The 16,034-nt window shown below is 34.6% G+C and overlaps 1 protein-coding gene across 1 annotated transcript in view; it reads right to left on the bottom strand.

Annotated features, from left to right (window-relative positions):
* LOC129398099 (protein eyes shut homolog) overlaps positions 1-14,609 on the bottom strand; it is a 222,918-nt gene extending 208,309 nt beyond the window's left edge. Inside the window, exons 1-2 of the mRNA XM_055114411.2 lie at positions 14,585-14,609; positions 11,693-13,459 (exon numbers count right to left, since the gene is read on the bottom strand). Coding sequence (XP_054970386.2) covers positions 11,693-13,459; positions 14,585-14,609 — 1,792 coding nt within the window. The remainder of the gene's footprint in view (positions 1-11,692; positions 13,460-14,584) is intronic.
* Between the last annotated feature and the right edge of the window lie 1,425 nt (positions 14,610-16,034).

Raw genomic sequence — 16,034 nt, 5'->3', positions numbered from 1 at the left:
CTTGTTCTACTTCTACTTTTTCTTTTATCACATTCTCTTTCTCTCTCTCTTTGTGTGTGTGTGTGTGTGTGTGTGTGTGTGTGGTGTGTGTGTGTGTGTGTGTGTTTTATGCTTAGTGTTTATTATCTGTCTCTCTCCACTAGAAGTTAAGTTCCAGAGGGCATAAAATTTCTGTCTTGTTTTCTTGTTTAGCAATGTATCACTAACTATGGAGTCCAGGACTTGGTGTATTCACAATAAAATATGCTGCTAGTGAAACATGGTTATTATGGAAGAACACATTTTATGATAATCACTATTACACTTAGGCGATAACACTATTGAGGGGTTTAAGTAATATCTTAATTACTGACATTAAATACCATTTCAAAATATTGCTGATTGATGCCTATTAAAGTGACAACTTGTCGTACTGCACCACATGCTTCAAGTATAAATAGATTTGGGAGGCAACAGAAATATCTTTTCATTAATTTTCTATGTACAAGTGACTGACATTAGTAAACAGAATTTAAAAAGTCTGTGGAGAAGCAAGTTCTTCTCCTCATTAGCAGAATTTAGTATGTTGGTCCTACCCATGGGCGAAAGAATGTGTCTCAGGTCTTTATTCCTGTTTTGATCCCTGCTCCCTTGCTTTAATCAATTCTGCCCTGGCCTTTCTCAATACCTGGAGTGAGAGATGCTCTTCACTAGAAGACCCAGCTAAGATCTGCCCTAGCAGGAAAGTCACTGAAGGCCTGAAGGACAAAAATGATAAGCAGAACTTCACTTCCTTCCTCGAACAGTATATTGGAAGGAAAAATCCATGATATCTGGATTTCACACACTCAAATTCCAACGCCAACTCACTGGAACCTGAGCCAAGATAGTCTTTGCCTTTATATCATCTGGAAAGTTGTATAGAGACCAAATCTTCAACCCCAGATCATTCTCATGTATGAAGCAGGTATTAAATAAATGCCAGTTACTATTATAATTATCCTTGAAACCAGGAATTTTTGTCCTCATTTCAATGATTTCTAAAGATGCCCACTGAGTATCTGTGTCGTTTCTTGGTCCAACCATTTCCTCCTTATAAATGTCCTCCACAAGCCTTATTATCACTGGACCAGGTCACAGACAGGGTTATTGGCTTAGGTCCTCTGCTTAGAACATGAAAATGCCCATTCTCATTCATATTCTCAGTGTAGAACTGATATTAAGTCCTGAAATTCTGCTGTACTGAATCTTTGCTCAAGAACAGACAGCTCTTTCCTACATGAATCCTGCTTTCTGGACATCTGGAATCAAGCACTATACTGGCTGGTTACTTTGAAATAAGCCATGATCTCTTACCTTTACATCTCTCACTAGCTGCCTGGAGTCTTGTGGTATCAAATCATTGACCTGTTCAAAGTCACTCTTAGCCATCATTAAGTTGATAATTTATTGGGATTACTGTATATTGAGCCACCCAACTTCTTCCTTAGGAACCAGTCACATTATATTTATTTATTTTTTTAAGTCCCAGGGTGTTTTCCATTCCTAGACTTCGACATTTTTATAGCTTATGTTGCTCTGTTCATAGAAGCTTTCATAGCTAAGCCTTCTTAACCAATATTAACTTGATAAATCTTTGTGACAATTTTTAAGATAGATGACATACAGCCTTTCTGGGATCTCCATTCTTACAGCAAAGCTTTGGATAAAGTATTATGTCTATTAACATATAACTCCTCCTGAAAAAGCCCAAATACTGCTGAGGGAAGCTAACAGAAACAACAAATGACCAAAGTCAAGGTGACATTGAGTTATGCACAATATTCTATAGGAGCAAGGATAAAGGGAAAAATTAAATCTTCAAGGTTTTTTTCACAGAAGTCTTCCAATAGGCAGTGGCATTTGAATTGGGCCTTAGGACAGGAATTCTGATAGACTGGGCAATAAAGGGCATTCATGAGAAGGGCCTATGAGCACTAAAGTGCAGAGTTGTGCAACTGTATGACAGGACTGAGGAATGGTGAATCATAAAACAGGTTAGAAATGAGTGGTAGAGAATGACTTTAGATGATGCAATCAGGGTTGAATATACTAGTTGGAATGCTTAGGATTTTAAACCTTTTCTCATAAAAAAGAATAACTCTTGTAACTTTTAAAATAGAGGAAAGAAAATAATATGTTTATGTGTATATTATTTTTTAAACCTCTGAAAATAATGTGGAAGGCGGAATAGAAAGACTAGAGACTAGAAATTGTCCATTTAGAGAGAACTGCATTAGTTCAAGAGAGATCATACAAGCCAAAACTGGAGTTGTAATAAACAGACATAAAAAGCTGAATGAGAGAATTCCTAAATATAATTCATAGTATTTTTGATAAAGTTTACCCTGAAGTTTAGAAATCCAGATGGATGTAAATTTCATATGAGAGATGAATCAGGGAAAAGGAAATATGGGTAGGGAGAGAGATGAAGATTTTTGGTATTGGGAAGATTACAATTTTATCTCAAGTTTAAAGTATTGAGAGACTTACAGGTGAAACACAATAAATAGTACAAAATAAGAAAGTATATATCTCTGCAGATATTTGAAGCTATGAGTGAAAGTGCAAAGACAAATTGCGGAATAAAGGAATAAGAATTGACTAAAGAATTAAAGATGAGTGGAAAGAGAGGAGGAAGAGAGAAAGAGAGTGATGGGAAACATCTAAGAGCAAATGTTGGAGGATTCTAACATTTAAGTGGTCAGCATGTGAAGAGGAGTCTGTGCATAAAACTGGGGTGGTAGAGTAGGGAAGGAAATTACAAAATAGTGGCACCATGGACCGAGCTACATACAAAATGTTCTGGGCTGAGTTGAAAATGAAAATCAGAACCATTTGTTCAAAAAAGTAGAGAAAATGTACCATTACAGGTAATTAGATATAAAGTTTTTCCTTTGTTTTATGGTCTTCATCTAATCATTTTATGGTATTTTATTTGCTGTTTAATGTCATTCTATGTAAGAAAAATTTTCAAATATTGGCATAAATACTACCATTTATCTTTATGTTGCATAATGCCAGCTTTAATGACAAATATAATTTAACAATTAAACATCAAAATTACATAATTCATATTTCATGGTTCATACGTGCATGTTATTCTTATCAAAACAGTGGAAACACTGAAGCCAGTGGCTTGTATAATGCCTTTACATTGTACTTGAGTCTCACTGAGCTATTACATACTGTGGCTCCACCAAGAGTGAAGTCCTTCTGAGGTCACACACCCCTGAAGCCCACACTGGATAGATCTAAGGGCTTCACGAAGGGCAGATAATGGGTGTCTACCACTGTCTATGTCTTTATCTTAGGGCGCCATCAGAGTGGTAGAGAAGACAGGGACATTGTGACTTGAGATAGAACAATAGGATTAAGTAGGTCTGAAATCTGAACCTTTCTGAGTCCATTTATGGCTGATACTAAAAACTTGGCCAGAAAAGTAAAATAAACCAAACTGAGAATTGTCAAAATTTACCCATATCGTTATATCAGATGCTGGCAAGTTTTCCTGTAAAGAAGAACATAGTAAGTATTCTGGGCTTGCTATGTGTGACACAACCTCTGTCACAACTATTCAACTTTGTTGTCATTGTACGAAATTAGTCATAGATAATATGTAAACCAGTGGTCTCCAACCCCTGGGCCATGGATTGGTACCTGTCTGTGGCCTGTTAGGAACTGGGCCGCATAGCAGGAGGTGAGCCTCCTATCAGATCAACAGCCACATTAGATTCTCATTGGAGGTGAACCCCGTTGTGAACTGCACATGTGAGGGATCTAGGTTGCATGCTTCTGATGAGAATCTAACTAATGCCTGGTGATCCGAAGTAGAGCAGTTTCATCCCAAAACCATCCCCTAGCCCCCCGTGGAAAAACTGTCTTCCACGAAACTGGTCCCTGGTGCCAGAAATTTTGGGGACTGCTGATGTACATGAATTGGTATAGTTATAGCTGTGTTCCAGTAAAATTGTCTTTCCAAAAAAAAAGGAATGGGTCAGATTTGGCCTGCAGGCTATAGTTTGCCAATCCTTGGTCTTTTTTTTTTTGCTTGCTATTTTTCCAAGGTCATGTACCACTGAGATGGGTATTCAGCAATGAAAATGAAAGTATTTCAAAACCAAAGAACTGTAGAATGCACAAAAAAGTTTGTGTTATTAAACTATCACAATCACTCTACTGTATTCTCTATAGAATGTCAATAACACTATTCCATGCAGTGACTAGTGGGAATGAAATGCAAATAATGAATGATCTGGAATACTACAAACTAGCACAACACAAAAGCACGGGGCTTTCATTTGTTAGGAAGGTGCTAGCAGATGTACAGGAAAGAAAATGCCAGGATTTTACTTCTGATCTTATTGCTCCTGTGTGTTGGGTTTCAGCAGATACAGTTGGCCCTGTAGGAACACCAGCAGCATTCATTGCTGGGTTAGTTCCAAATGAGGTTAATTGTATATATTTTAAGTAAGTTAGAACAAAAGTGACATTATATATTGTTACAAAAGATTCTGTCTTCCATGCAAATACTTCCTTGGCCACAGGAAAAGGGTTCTGAGTGACTTTTAATGTAGTAAAGTAACTTGGAGAGGTATGGTTGGAAGTGTCTACATCTTACTTGTAGGTTGGACATCTTCTTTGGTGTTTAATAGTTTTAATCAGAAGGAAAACTTTTTCCTTATTTGTTGGTTTATAAAATGTAAATATAGGAATGAGGAGTTTGAAAACCCTGGGATATAAACATTATTCAAAAAAACCCTAGGATATAAACATATGATTCAAAATACGTAGAAAAGAAAAATGATGTTATTGTGTTAAAGAGTTACAGCTCATATTTGAACACTTCAGGGCCCAAATAAGCAAGCAGGCAAACAAACAAACAATCATAGTGGTGACTGGTGCCTGTCACAAAGTAGACCATCAATGAACACTTGAATATTGAATAAAATGATGTGATTAGGCCAGGCACAGTAGCTCACGCCTGTTATCCCAACACTTTGGGAGGCCAAGGTGGGCTTATCACCTGAGGTTAGGAGTTCAAGACCAGCTTGACCAACATGGAGAAACCCCATCTCTACTAAAAATACAAAATTAGCCAGGCGTGGTGACAGATGCCTGTTATCCCAGCTACTCAGGAGGCTGAGGCAGGAGAATCGCTTGAACCTGGGAGGCAGAGGTTGCAGTGAGTCGAGATTGCACCATCGCACTCCAGCCTGGGCAACAAGAATGAGATTCTGCCTCAAAAAAAAAAAACTGTGATTAATTCCACTCAATTTTTCTTCTAATTTCACTAAAACGTAAAGAATACTGTAGAAATGTGATTAATGATTTTAACATAAACATAATAATTTCATTAAAAATATGTAGATGGCATGTTTGGACATAAAATATATCTCTGTGTTCCATGCAAGATATATATTATACTTTTTTCAATCGATTTCCTGTCAACTATTATAATGCTATGACTTACAATAATTTTCTATATGAATATATTTCTCAAAATTCTTGTAGTTTATTTTAACCTAACATGAATAAAATGATCAAATATGCTTTTTGAAATATTCTTAATATCTCAATAAAACACATATTTGCAAAAACATATTTTGTTCTGATAAAAAGTATATAGTAATATGTAAAGCATGTAGAAAATAAAAGTAAATATTAAAAACAATATTAAGGTTCTGGAAGAATTAGGTTGCATATGTGTGGTGTGCATGTATACATGTATTTAGAATAGGTTGTATACATGGTTTTACATTTTCTCCTACAGGAAGAGAGAAACAATTTTCCATGTCAGGATTTAATAAAGCCACCATATTATGATAATAGTTGTTTTCCAATTTTTAAATTTTTAATATAATATTTAATATATCAGTAATAATTTTCTAAAATTGAAATTATATTTTAATGCTTTTAAAATTTTTATTAACAAATAATCCTCCAGAAAGATGGTGCCAACTTACTCTCCCACCAATAGAGTGCCTCCACTGTGACTTTCCTAATTCAGACCACTACAATTGGAAAAAAAAAGACTAACAAATAGGTAGTTAAAATTTGTGTCACATTTTGAATTTGATACTCTGAGTTGCTCTTAATAATTTTTGAATATATTTTACTGCATATAGTTTTTATTTGCAAATTGTTTTACTGTTCTCGTGGTCAGCATTTTGCCATCAATTTAAAAGAACACTTAATAATCATATGTCTGTCTTGTAAGGTAAAACATGGCTGCATATATTTTCTTTAACGATGCTTAAGATCATTTTTTGGCTTAGAAAGGTATTACTTTTAGTTAATGTACTATAAAATGTACTCACTATCAACATTTAATTTATAATTTTCTAATTTTGCTTTCACAGTTAAAAATTTTCAATTTTGAGATTAAATAAATACTATTATTTGACCCAGCAATATTGTTACTGGATATATACTCAAAATAAAATAGTTTTACTAAAAAGACACATACATTTGCATGTTCATTACTGCACTATTCATAACAGCAAAGACACGGAACCAACCCAGGTGCCAGTCAATGATGGACTGTATAAAAGGTGGTGCGTATACATCATTGAATACTACACAGCCATAAAAAGAACAAAATCATGTCCTTGGCAGCAATAGGGATACAGATTGAGGCCATTATCCTAAGTGAATTAACACAGGAATAGGAAACCAAATACTAGATGTTCTCATGTGTAAGTAGGAGCTAAACAGTGAGTACCGATGGACATAAACATAGGACCAGCAGACACTTTGGACTAGTAGAAGTTGGGGAGGGAGCAGGTAGGGGTTGAAATACCTACCTATTGGATACTATGCTCACTACTTGGATGATGGGATCTGTACCTTAAACCTCAGCATCACACAATACACCATGTAACGAACCTGCACACATACCCACTGTATCTAAAATAAATGTTGAAACTTTTATTCAGATCATTTAATGTTTCGTTTTGCAATTCTATGTGGTTATTCCTAACACAATTTATTTTGGCCTGAAACGTAGAGAACGAGTTTTCAAAATAAAACAATGCATCAACAGAATTCAGTAAATAATCTTTCTCTATGGACTCACAATCACCCCTTGGATGTAGTTTTATATATAGCATGTATATCTAGACTTTCTATTCTATTTCCTTTTATCAGCATTGTCTGGAGCAATATAACATTTTAACTACAGTTTTTATGTGTTACAAAAACATACACATTCTCTTATTGCCCTTTCTATTCAACACTTTCTTGGTTATACTTTTGCACTTTCAAATAATATAAGTTCTAAGTATTATCTTATTTGGCCTTGTTTGGAATTTCTTTATACTTTTCAAATATTGTACGTAACATTAACAGCCTACATTTCTGAGTGCTCAAATTAAGATATCACATGTCCATTTATATACTTTTATGGTTAGTAAATTTTACCTTTTAAATTGTTCTGTATGGTTTTAATAAGCAGTAGTTTGAATTTTTTGTTGCTTAATGCTATGATTTGGATATTTGTGTCTACTCTAAAATTCATGTTGAAGCTCAATCACCAGTGCTGCAGTATTAAAAAGTAGGGTCGTTAGGAGGTGTTTAGACCATGAAGTATCCTCTCTTCTGGATGTAATTAGTGTCTGATAACAGTGCTTGATGGGGTGAGTTCAGCCCTTTTGGCATTTCTTCCACATGAGGACACCTCATTCTGGTGAAGAATGAGGAAACAGACACTCATTGAACTTGCTGGCACCTTGATCTAGAACTTACCAGTCTCCAAAACTGAGAAATAAATACCCATTCTGTGGTATTTTGTAATAGCAGCACAAATAGACTAAGACACTTAATGCATTTTTTCCATATTTTCTAAATTATGTGTAAGAAATACGTGTACATGTATACATAAGGCATTTTGAACTGTTAATGAGTTTAATGAAACTATCTCTTCTGTTTCAGCATTAAGACACTGAATATTGTTGTGAGCTATTTCTATATTGGTATGATTAGGAAATATTAATAGATGCCAAAAAGATTTGAAGATGTAAATCTTTTCAGAAAGAAAAAACAAGAGATAAAATGAACACATTTAATAAACTATCAATTGAGTGTTAAAGTCTTTTTGTTTAATGATGCAGTAAATTACGTTACTAAATATCTTACCTTGACTTATCCTTTTTATTCTTGGAGGAAATGCCCCTTTGTCATTTACTAGAATTTTATCTGCAGTGTACATTTTTAAATTTAGAATTTTACAACTAAAAATGGAATAAACATAACTCAAACACTCTATTTTTCCTATCCATTGCTATTTGAGAATATTTGGTTCATGAAGCTCTGATTGCTCTTTCTTATATCCTTCCCAAATAACTAGTAGAAAAAATAGAGTTATATTGCTGTAGGAAAAGAATGACAAATTGCTAGAATATGTTCCCTTTTTCTCTTACATTTTATTTCCTTTGTATGTTAAATTAAATCACACAAAGTCATCCAGTTTCAAAGACGTCAGAGAAAAGGACTTTGATTCAATTTAATAGAGCTGTCACCGTACTACAGGGCCAGCAATCACGCACTTCAAAAAGTACACAAAACTCAAAGAATCATGTTGATAGAGGTGGCTCCACGATGCCTCACTTTGTTAATCGCAAGAGGTTGCTCAGAGTGTCATTTTTTTTTCTAGTGGTCCAATACAAAGTGGGAAATTCACCAGCGGCAAGGGACTCTAAAATTATAGGCTTGCTACCTTAGCTACTTTTCTATTATGGAAATACCACATATGGTGGAAATGATAGCACTCAGTGGTCTACTTTGGAAGCAGACATCTCCCTTCATCAGTTACACATTTGTTCTATATTTTGGCAGTGTCACGGAAACCATTATGTGTAAGAAACAGGTATATATAATGGTTCAATCTTTCAAGATTTTTGCATTGTAGAACATTAGACTATGGCCTACTATATCATTTCTCTACATGAAGAGATTAGACCAGAGTTTTTATAAAGATTATTTCCAGTAATATGTTTTAGTGACTTTATACAACCACTATTAAGCAGCTATTTTAATGCCACTTAGTGTTAGATGTTAGGTGTACAAGAGTGAACAACACAGAAATCATATTTACGTAATGCTTAGTTGTTTAACCTGGTGCTGGGTATCATTTTAGGTATCTGCACGTTCCTGGAACCCAATCTTTCATGGATACCAAACAATGACTACTATGGCAACATCTGCATCTAAATTGTGTAAAACAATTTTAAAAGAAGAAAATACTATAGTAACCAAGACAGTTTGGAATTGGGTAAAAGAAAGACATATGGATTAATTGAAAAAACTAAGACTCCAGAAGTTGACCCGCATGTATACCATTGATTGATTTTTGACAAGGTGTAAAAGTAATTTCATGGATAAGGAATAAGCTTTTAAACACAAGGCTCTGGAACAATTGTATCACCAAGTTTTTCTATTTTCCTTTCCTTCATTGCCAGATAATTTTAAGATGGAGTCTGGAAAGAAGATTAATTAGACTAGATGGTATTTGTCAGTTGAGAAGTTAGAAATAAGTTAATTTGCTCAACAAATAAGATGGTTATCATATTCATGCTAAGAAAGATCAGAAAAAAATTCAAATAATCACTGTGATGAAAATTTTAGGAAGCCAATTCAAAATTAACTAGGATTGCCTAGAAGAATTAAGAGCCTAGGTGAGGAATTCCATAAGAACTTTAGTGGAACAAGCCATTATTATGAATTTTGACAAAATACAAGCTGCAAATTGACAAATGTAGGACTCTAATACATCAACATTTGCTCTTCCCGATCTTCTTTCCACCCTTGTTTATTCTACCCTCTAAACACTAGAGATCAATTCAAAGGACTGACTTTAGCCTCCAGCTACTGAACAGCTTTGGTTAATAAGAAGCACCTGCAGAAGACTAGAAGACAACAGGAAAGGGGTTGTCTAGTATTTTCTAGTCTCCTCCCTGTCTGTTCTTATTGGATTACCTGTGTCCTACTTCCAAAGGCCACACCTTCTGTAACCTAGAAGCTTTCCATTTTAGGTTCTGGTCCTTCTCTTACCTCTGTCTCTTTAGGCCCAATGCTGGTTTTGCTGTTATTGGTCTCTTGAGAACTGTAAGATCCTTAGTTTTCCTTAAACTCTACCCATATTTTAATAAGTAATTACCATATTAAACTCTCCCCAAATACCCAGTTAGACTGTTTATTCGCTGATGTGACTCTGATCAAGACGGTGGATGAACATATTGGAAAATGTCAACAAATGCCTTGCAAATGATTTATTATAATGACTAAATGACTAGAAAGGCAAGAAAAACTGGAAGGAGATTAGGAGATGTAGGTGAGGTCAAAATAAAGAATAGTTGCAATGGGAATGAAGAATGGGAAAAGTGAAAAGCAGCAAGATTATGTTTAAAAAGACCAAATTTAATGTTTTATTTACTAATAATGAAGAATTTGTGCCCTGATTATTTCCAAGAGGTGGCTATGGGATGAATTGTTTGAGAGACGTTTTAACTCTGCTACATTTACCAAGAACCTTATATGTGAGAAATGATGTATTAGGCATTGTATGTGAGTTATAACAGATAAACCACAAGCTATCAGCCTGTAAAAGTACAAGGAGAATACCACATTTAAATTTGTAATTAATTTTATCATGGATTTAAGAAATTTTGTAGACAAAATTATATCATATTGAATATATGATATACCAAATAGAATGACCTGTTCTTTCATGTTACTGAATTTTCAGCCATAAATTACACACCTAAAACCTTTTAAACGTTGGGGTAATATATGAAGCAAAAACACACAACCATACATACACAGACACAAACCACTATAAGTTTATTGTCAAAGGAAAATTAATTTCACTGCCACGAAGTAACACCTGAAAATTCCACAAGATAGAACTTCTTAAAATAATGAAAAATCTTCTCTTTCTGGTAAACACAATTCTTTAACCTTTTTCCTTTTTTACATCCTTACCAATTTGATAGCAATTACAAGGGGAGATTAGTGATTTAAAATACGCTTTAAAGTAAGAACTGTTATATGAGAAAACTGGCTTGTCATTAATATATCAAGGCTCTGAATTCAAATTCACAGATATTATCTCCTTCAATTTTTGCATAGTGCTTTTGTTAAATAAAATACATGAAATTAACTTATATTCTGAATTATATAAAATGAAACAAAAAACTTTAAATTTAAAAATGATATACCATGCCATAGAGGATAGGAAATCTCAAGAAAGTTCCAGTGATTTCCTCTTTCCCATATTAAAAAAAATGCTACCACTGAAGATACCGTTAGAAAGAGTATGTTATATTGTGTTCAACCTGACACAGAAGCTATTTCAAGAAATGAGAATAATAAAAGTTATTTCTAAACTTTGAGAGATCTGTCATAATGAATTGAACTAGTTCAGTTTCTGATTGCTTGCCAGCAGTATAGCTGTCTCCAACCTACTACTGTATTGATCTGGTAGCCTTTGTGGCAGTGCATAAAGAATAACCATCTGTGTCAGGTACAACAGCAGGTGCCTTCTCCATTGAACTGGCTGCTGCCCTGATTACAATGAGGCTGTTTAGAGCACCCGGTGACCATGACAGGCTCTTTCTTCTCCGTAGAAAAGAAACTCATTTCTAAAAGTTTACTGAACAGAAACTGAGAAACTCACCAGAAATCATCAGCCGTTGAGGTGCCAGAATGGATTCCAGTGAAGACAAAGTAAGAGATCTAGTGAAGGGGAGATGCCGGCTTGCAGTGGGAAATTCCTGATATTGCACACTAGGCTGAAGTTCCCATTTGGACCATTCTGAAGAAGTCTTGACCTCTTTTTTAAGAGAGGTCATATAATCTGTAAAATATGGCCAATCTGGCCTAATTACAGACATGGAGGAAGACGTCTGTATTGAAAGTGCTGGAGTTGCTGAAACTGTATAAAATGCAACATTGGTGGTGACTTCTGAAAAATCAGGCACTGAGCCTGTCAATGGTGGCAGATTATTTTTGAAGTCATTTGCATGTGTAATTTCTGAATATGTCTTTAAAGTAACATCCGGATAAATTTGTAAGTTTAACTCAAAGTCCAGAGAACTATCACTTGGGTGAAGTTTGAACAGTGTATGAGATCCTTTACTTTTTTCCATGTCCAATAAGCTCTCTTGATTTAGTACCTCAGTGGGTCCCATAGTTATGCCATATTGTCTTATTTTCAATAGTTTTAAAATGTTTTCTGATACTGACAGTTCATCAGTAGTCATTTTTGAAGTCCAATCAGAATTCATCAAGTCTGAAGAGATAGTTTGTGAAGGGACAATGGATAAACAAGTCTTATCCAAACGTAAATTAACATCCAAATTACTTGATAGGGTAATGGATTCTTCCAAGGATGAGGATAAAATTGTTCTTTTTGCACTCTTTTTAGAAGGAAATAAAGATGGCACTTCTGTGAATGCCACTGATGGTGTTATTTCAGTAGCAGAAGAAAATGAATGCCCAGAAGTGATAGCTTGAGCTCCCATTAGTGCATACCAGCTGGCTAATATCGCTGAGTTCATCCAGAATGTCTCATAAAAGTGGGACTGTTTGCTATGCAAAACTTGATCTGAGAATTCACGAGAGGATTTTATTTCAGTCATAGAACATGTTGCACATGTTTGGCTTAATTCTCTTAAAGAATCAGCAGCCTGTGATTTGATGTTTGTGAGTCTCTGGTTGCTTGAAGCTTCAGTAATAGCCTGATATTCACTGGGATTGAAGGCTTTTGTACCGAACCGGTGCAGAGCTGATGAGTTTAAGATGGTTACCTGTTTAGATATAATTATCTTAGCAGGAAAAATGGGAGACATCGAGGGGCTGAGCAATCTCCAGTGCTCTCTTCTTGAAATTAAAGAATCAGCTGAATATTCTTCAATATCCTCTTGAGCCCCCCTAGAGACAACTGGAGTTGCACTTAGGGAGGCAGCTGTAAGCAGGAATCCACGGGAGAGTAATGACTGCCTGTTTAGCTCAATATCAGCCCCTGGAATGCTTCTAATTACTGAAGTCGTTGGGGTAGCAGATGAAGCAACAGTCTGATAGTTCTCAAATAATAAAGATTGTGTAGGAAAAATAAAATCTGACATTAAGGAAGACATGATAAATGGGGTCCTTGCTCTCCTATCAGGAAAAAAGAAACCTAGTGTGGCTGCTGAAGTTCGAACAGGCATATGTGATACCGATGTTTTGTCCTGGACAATTTGTGCTGGGTCATGAATACCAAAATTCAGGAATCGAGAAGAGGAAACATCTGCAGAAGAAAGAAGACTGTGTTTTGCTGAAAGCTCTCTAGTGACAATCAGTTCTTCGAGTAAGTAGCTTTCCAAGGGTGTGCTAATTCTTAACGTTGCCAAACCAGTGGTTGGGAGAATGTCATGCTTGACAATGCCTGTCTGTTTTGGACCTACAAAAAGGAAAAAAGCCAAAAAGTTTAGAAAAATGAATCAGAAACGAACCACTTTGGCACTGGGATAAATCTCAGGCAAATTGCACTGCCACCTTACATCCATTATATGTAGACAAATATGGTTCTGTAAATCATATTTCTAATAAAAGTACATGAGGAGTTTAATGATTTCACAAACTGCATAAATGCAAAGATTCCTATTATTTACACTCCATGGGAGGGCTAAAGTTAGAACGAATGGCATTACATAGAATTGACATATTCCCAACTAAATGACTCCTTTGAATAAGAACACATGAAAAATTACAACTCTTTGTCATTGACACAACCAATGAATGTTTGACCCATCGGGTTAGAAATGTTAGAAATACTGTTTTACTTCCTCAATAGGCAAAATGTTCTGTTTATATTAGATAACACTATATTTCAATTTAATTTTTTAAAAGAATAGAAATTACATAGATGAAAAATAGACAAGGTACATTTCTACTTAGAATACCCAATAGCCTTCAAAATTATTTTTTCTTCAAGAATTCCTTGCTAAGGGCTACAATTCTTACTCTGATTATCCGAAGTGGCATTGGCTACATGAAGAGTAAATTTGCAATTTAATATACAATGTACTGTTTATAATATGACATCACTTGATTTAGAAAGTTAAAGAATTGGACATGGAAAAAACAGCCTGAAGTTGTTAAAATAATTCACAATAGGAAAATAAGCACATATCTTTTATCTGAGTGTTAGTCAAATAATTTGATAGGAATATAAATTTACCTTAATGACTCAGAGAATATGAAGTAAAGACACATTGATGCAAGTAGCACAAGGCCCTTTTAAAACAAAATGTGCTGGGATTGAGGTCCAGTTGTCTATTCAAATTTACACAGTGGAATAAAAACTGTTAATTTACATTTTTTTATTGATCCAGAAATAGTATTAGCAAACAACATTGTTTAAAACAAAACTTAAAACAGGAGTCATAACCAATAATGCTTAATTTTACACCCCTAAAAATCATGTATCTCAGAAAAAAAAGATTTTAATAATGCAGAAAATATGCTTTTACCACACAACTTTTTCAAACTCAAACTTCTTAATATCTTACCCACTTCTACTTACCTTGATCAACTGGGTAAGTGTCCATTATGGCTGGTATTCTAGTAGCCTTTATAGATGGAAAGCTGCTGACCAAAGTCTCAGAAGGGGGAACTGTATATGTCTGTGTGGAAATGGGATCTGTTCTTTGAAAGATGGGAGTTAAACAGGTAATTCTCCTTATTTCATCACCACAAAGAAGCCCAATGGAGCAGGTCTGCAAATGACAATTACAGTAATTAAATTAAGCTCAGTTTCTTTGTTCCTAAGAGAAATTGTAAAGTTTGTTTTGAGATCCATTTGCATTTCCATAGACATATTGGATAGCTCAAATAAAATATTTTACTTGAAAATTAAATCTCCATAGTAAATTTTACCCATATTTCAAAATGGACTCAATCCTTTCAATTTGAGATATGCACAGTTGCATGCCCAAATTTATTCTTAATTCCTTTAACTTTAAGTCAAAATACTATTTTTACTTTTGAGAATATAGTTTTCCAATGAAGAATTTGTACTGTATGGTAATTAATGTGGATATAAAAAAGAAGTCACATTACAAATTATAAAACTTTTCTGCTCTAAAAGTCAAATTTAGTTGGAAGCTAATGTAAAATGCAGTATCTGCAACAGAAAATTTGAAAACATATTCTTGTGATTTGCAAATTATTTTAGTTTGTATTGGCTTGCAGTAGGAATGATCTTTATACGTTTTAGTTTGACATGAAAAGGCTATTTCTACCATATCCTATAAAATAGCTTTCACATGAAGAAACTGTGAATGAAAATTACAATAATGTATAAATAAGTATAAATGGACCAGAGAGATATGCTTATAAATGTAGAGTTAAAAACAAGTTATACTATATGAATCATTTTTATTTGTAAGAAAATAATATTTCAAAATGATGTTAAAATACTAATACATGTCTATTTCCTAATAATAAAGACATACCTAATAGGCATCCCTGCTTTAGTGTTCTAATATTTGTTAAAGATTACATCTAATTTGCAGAACACTTAAGTCTTCTTTCAGATGTGGGTGGTGGTTGTTTCACAGTTCCATATTCTGTAGTCACTTTCAACTCACACCAAAAAGTTGTATAAATGTCAGATGATTCCTGATGTTAGATAATTCGCAACAAAGAAAAGCCCAGGACCAGGTGGCTTTACTGCTGAAATTGATCATACTTTTAGGAAAGAACTAACACCAAGTCTTTGCTATTGTGAATAGTGCTGCAATAAACATACGTGTGCATGTGTCTTTATAGCAGCATGATTTATAATCCTTTGGGTATATACTCAGTAATGGGATGGCTGGGTCAAATGGTATTTCTAGTTCGCAACCCAAATGTCCAACAATGATAGACTGGATTAACAAAATGTGGCACATAGACACCATGGAATACAATGCAGCCATAAAAAAGGATGAGTTCATGTCCTTTGTAGGGACATGGATGAAGCTGGAAATCAT

This window comes from Pan paniscus, chromosome 5 (assembly GCF_029289425.2).
Source record: "Pan paniscus chromosome 5, NHGRI_mPanPan1-v2.0_pri, whole genome shotgun sequence".
Classification (NCBI taxonomy): Eukaryota; Metazoa; Chordata; class Mammalia; order Primates; family Hominidae; genus Pan; species Pan paniscus.
The sequence above is the reverse complement of the archived record's forward strand: the minus strand, read 5'-3'. Positions and strand labels throughout refer to the sequence as shown.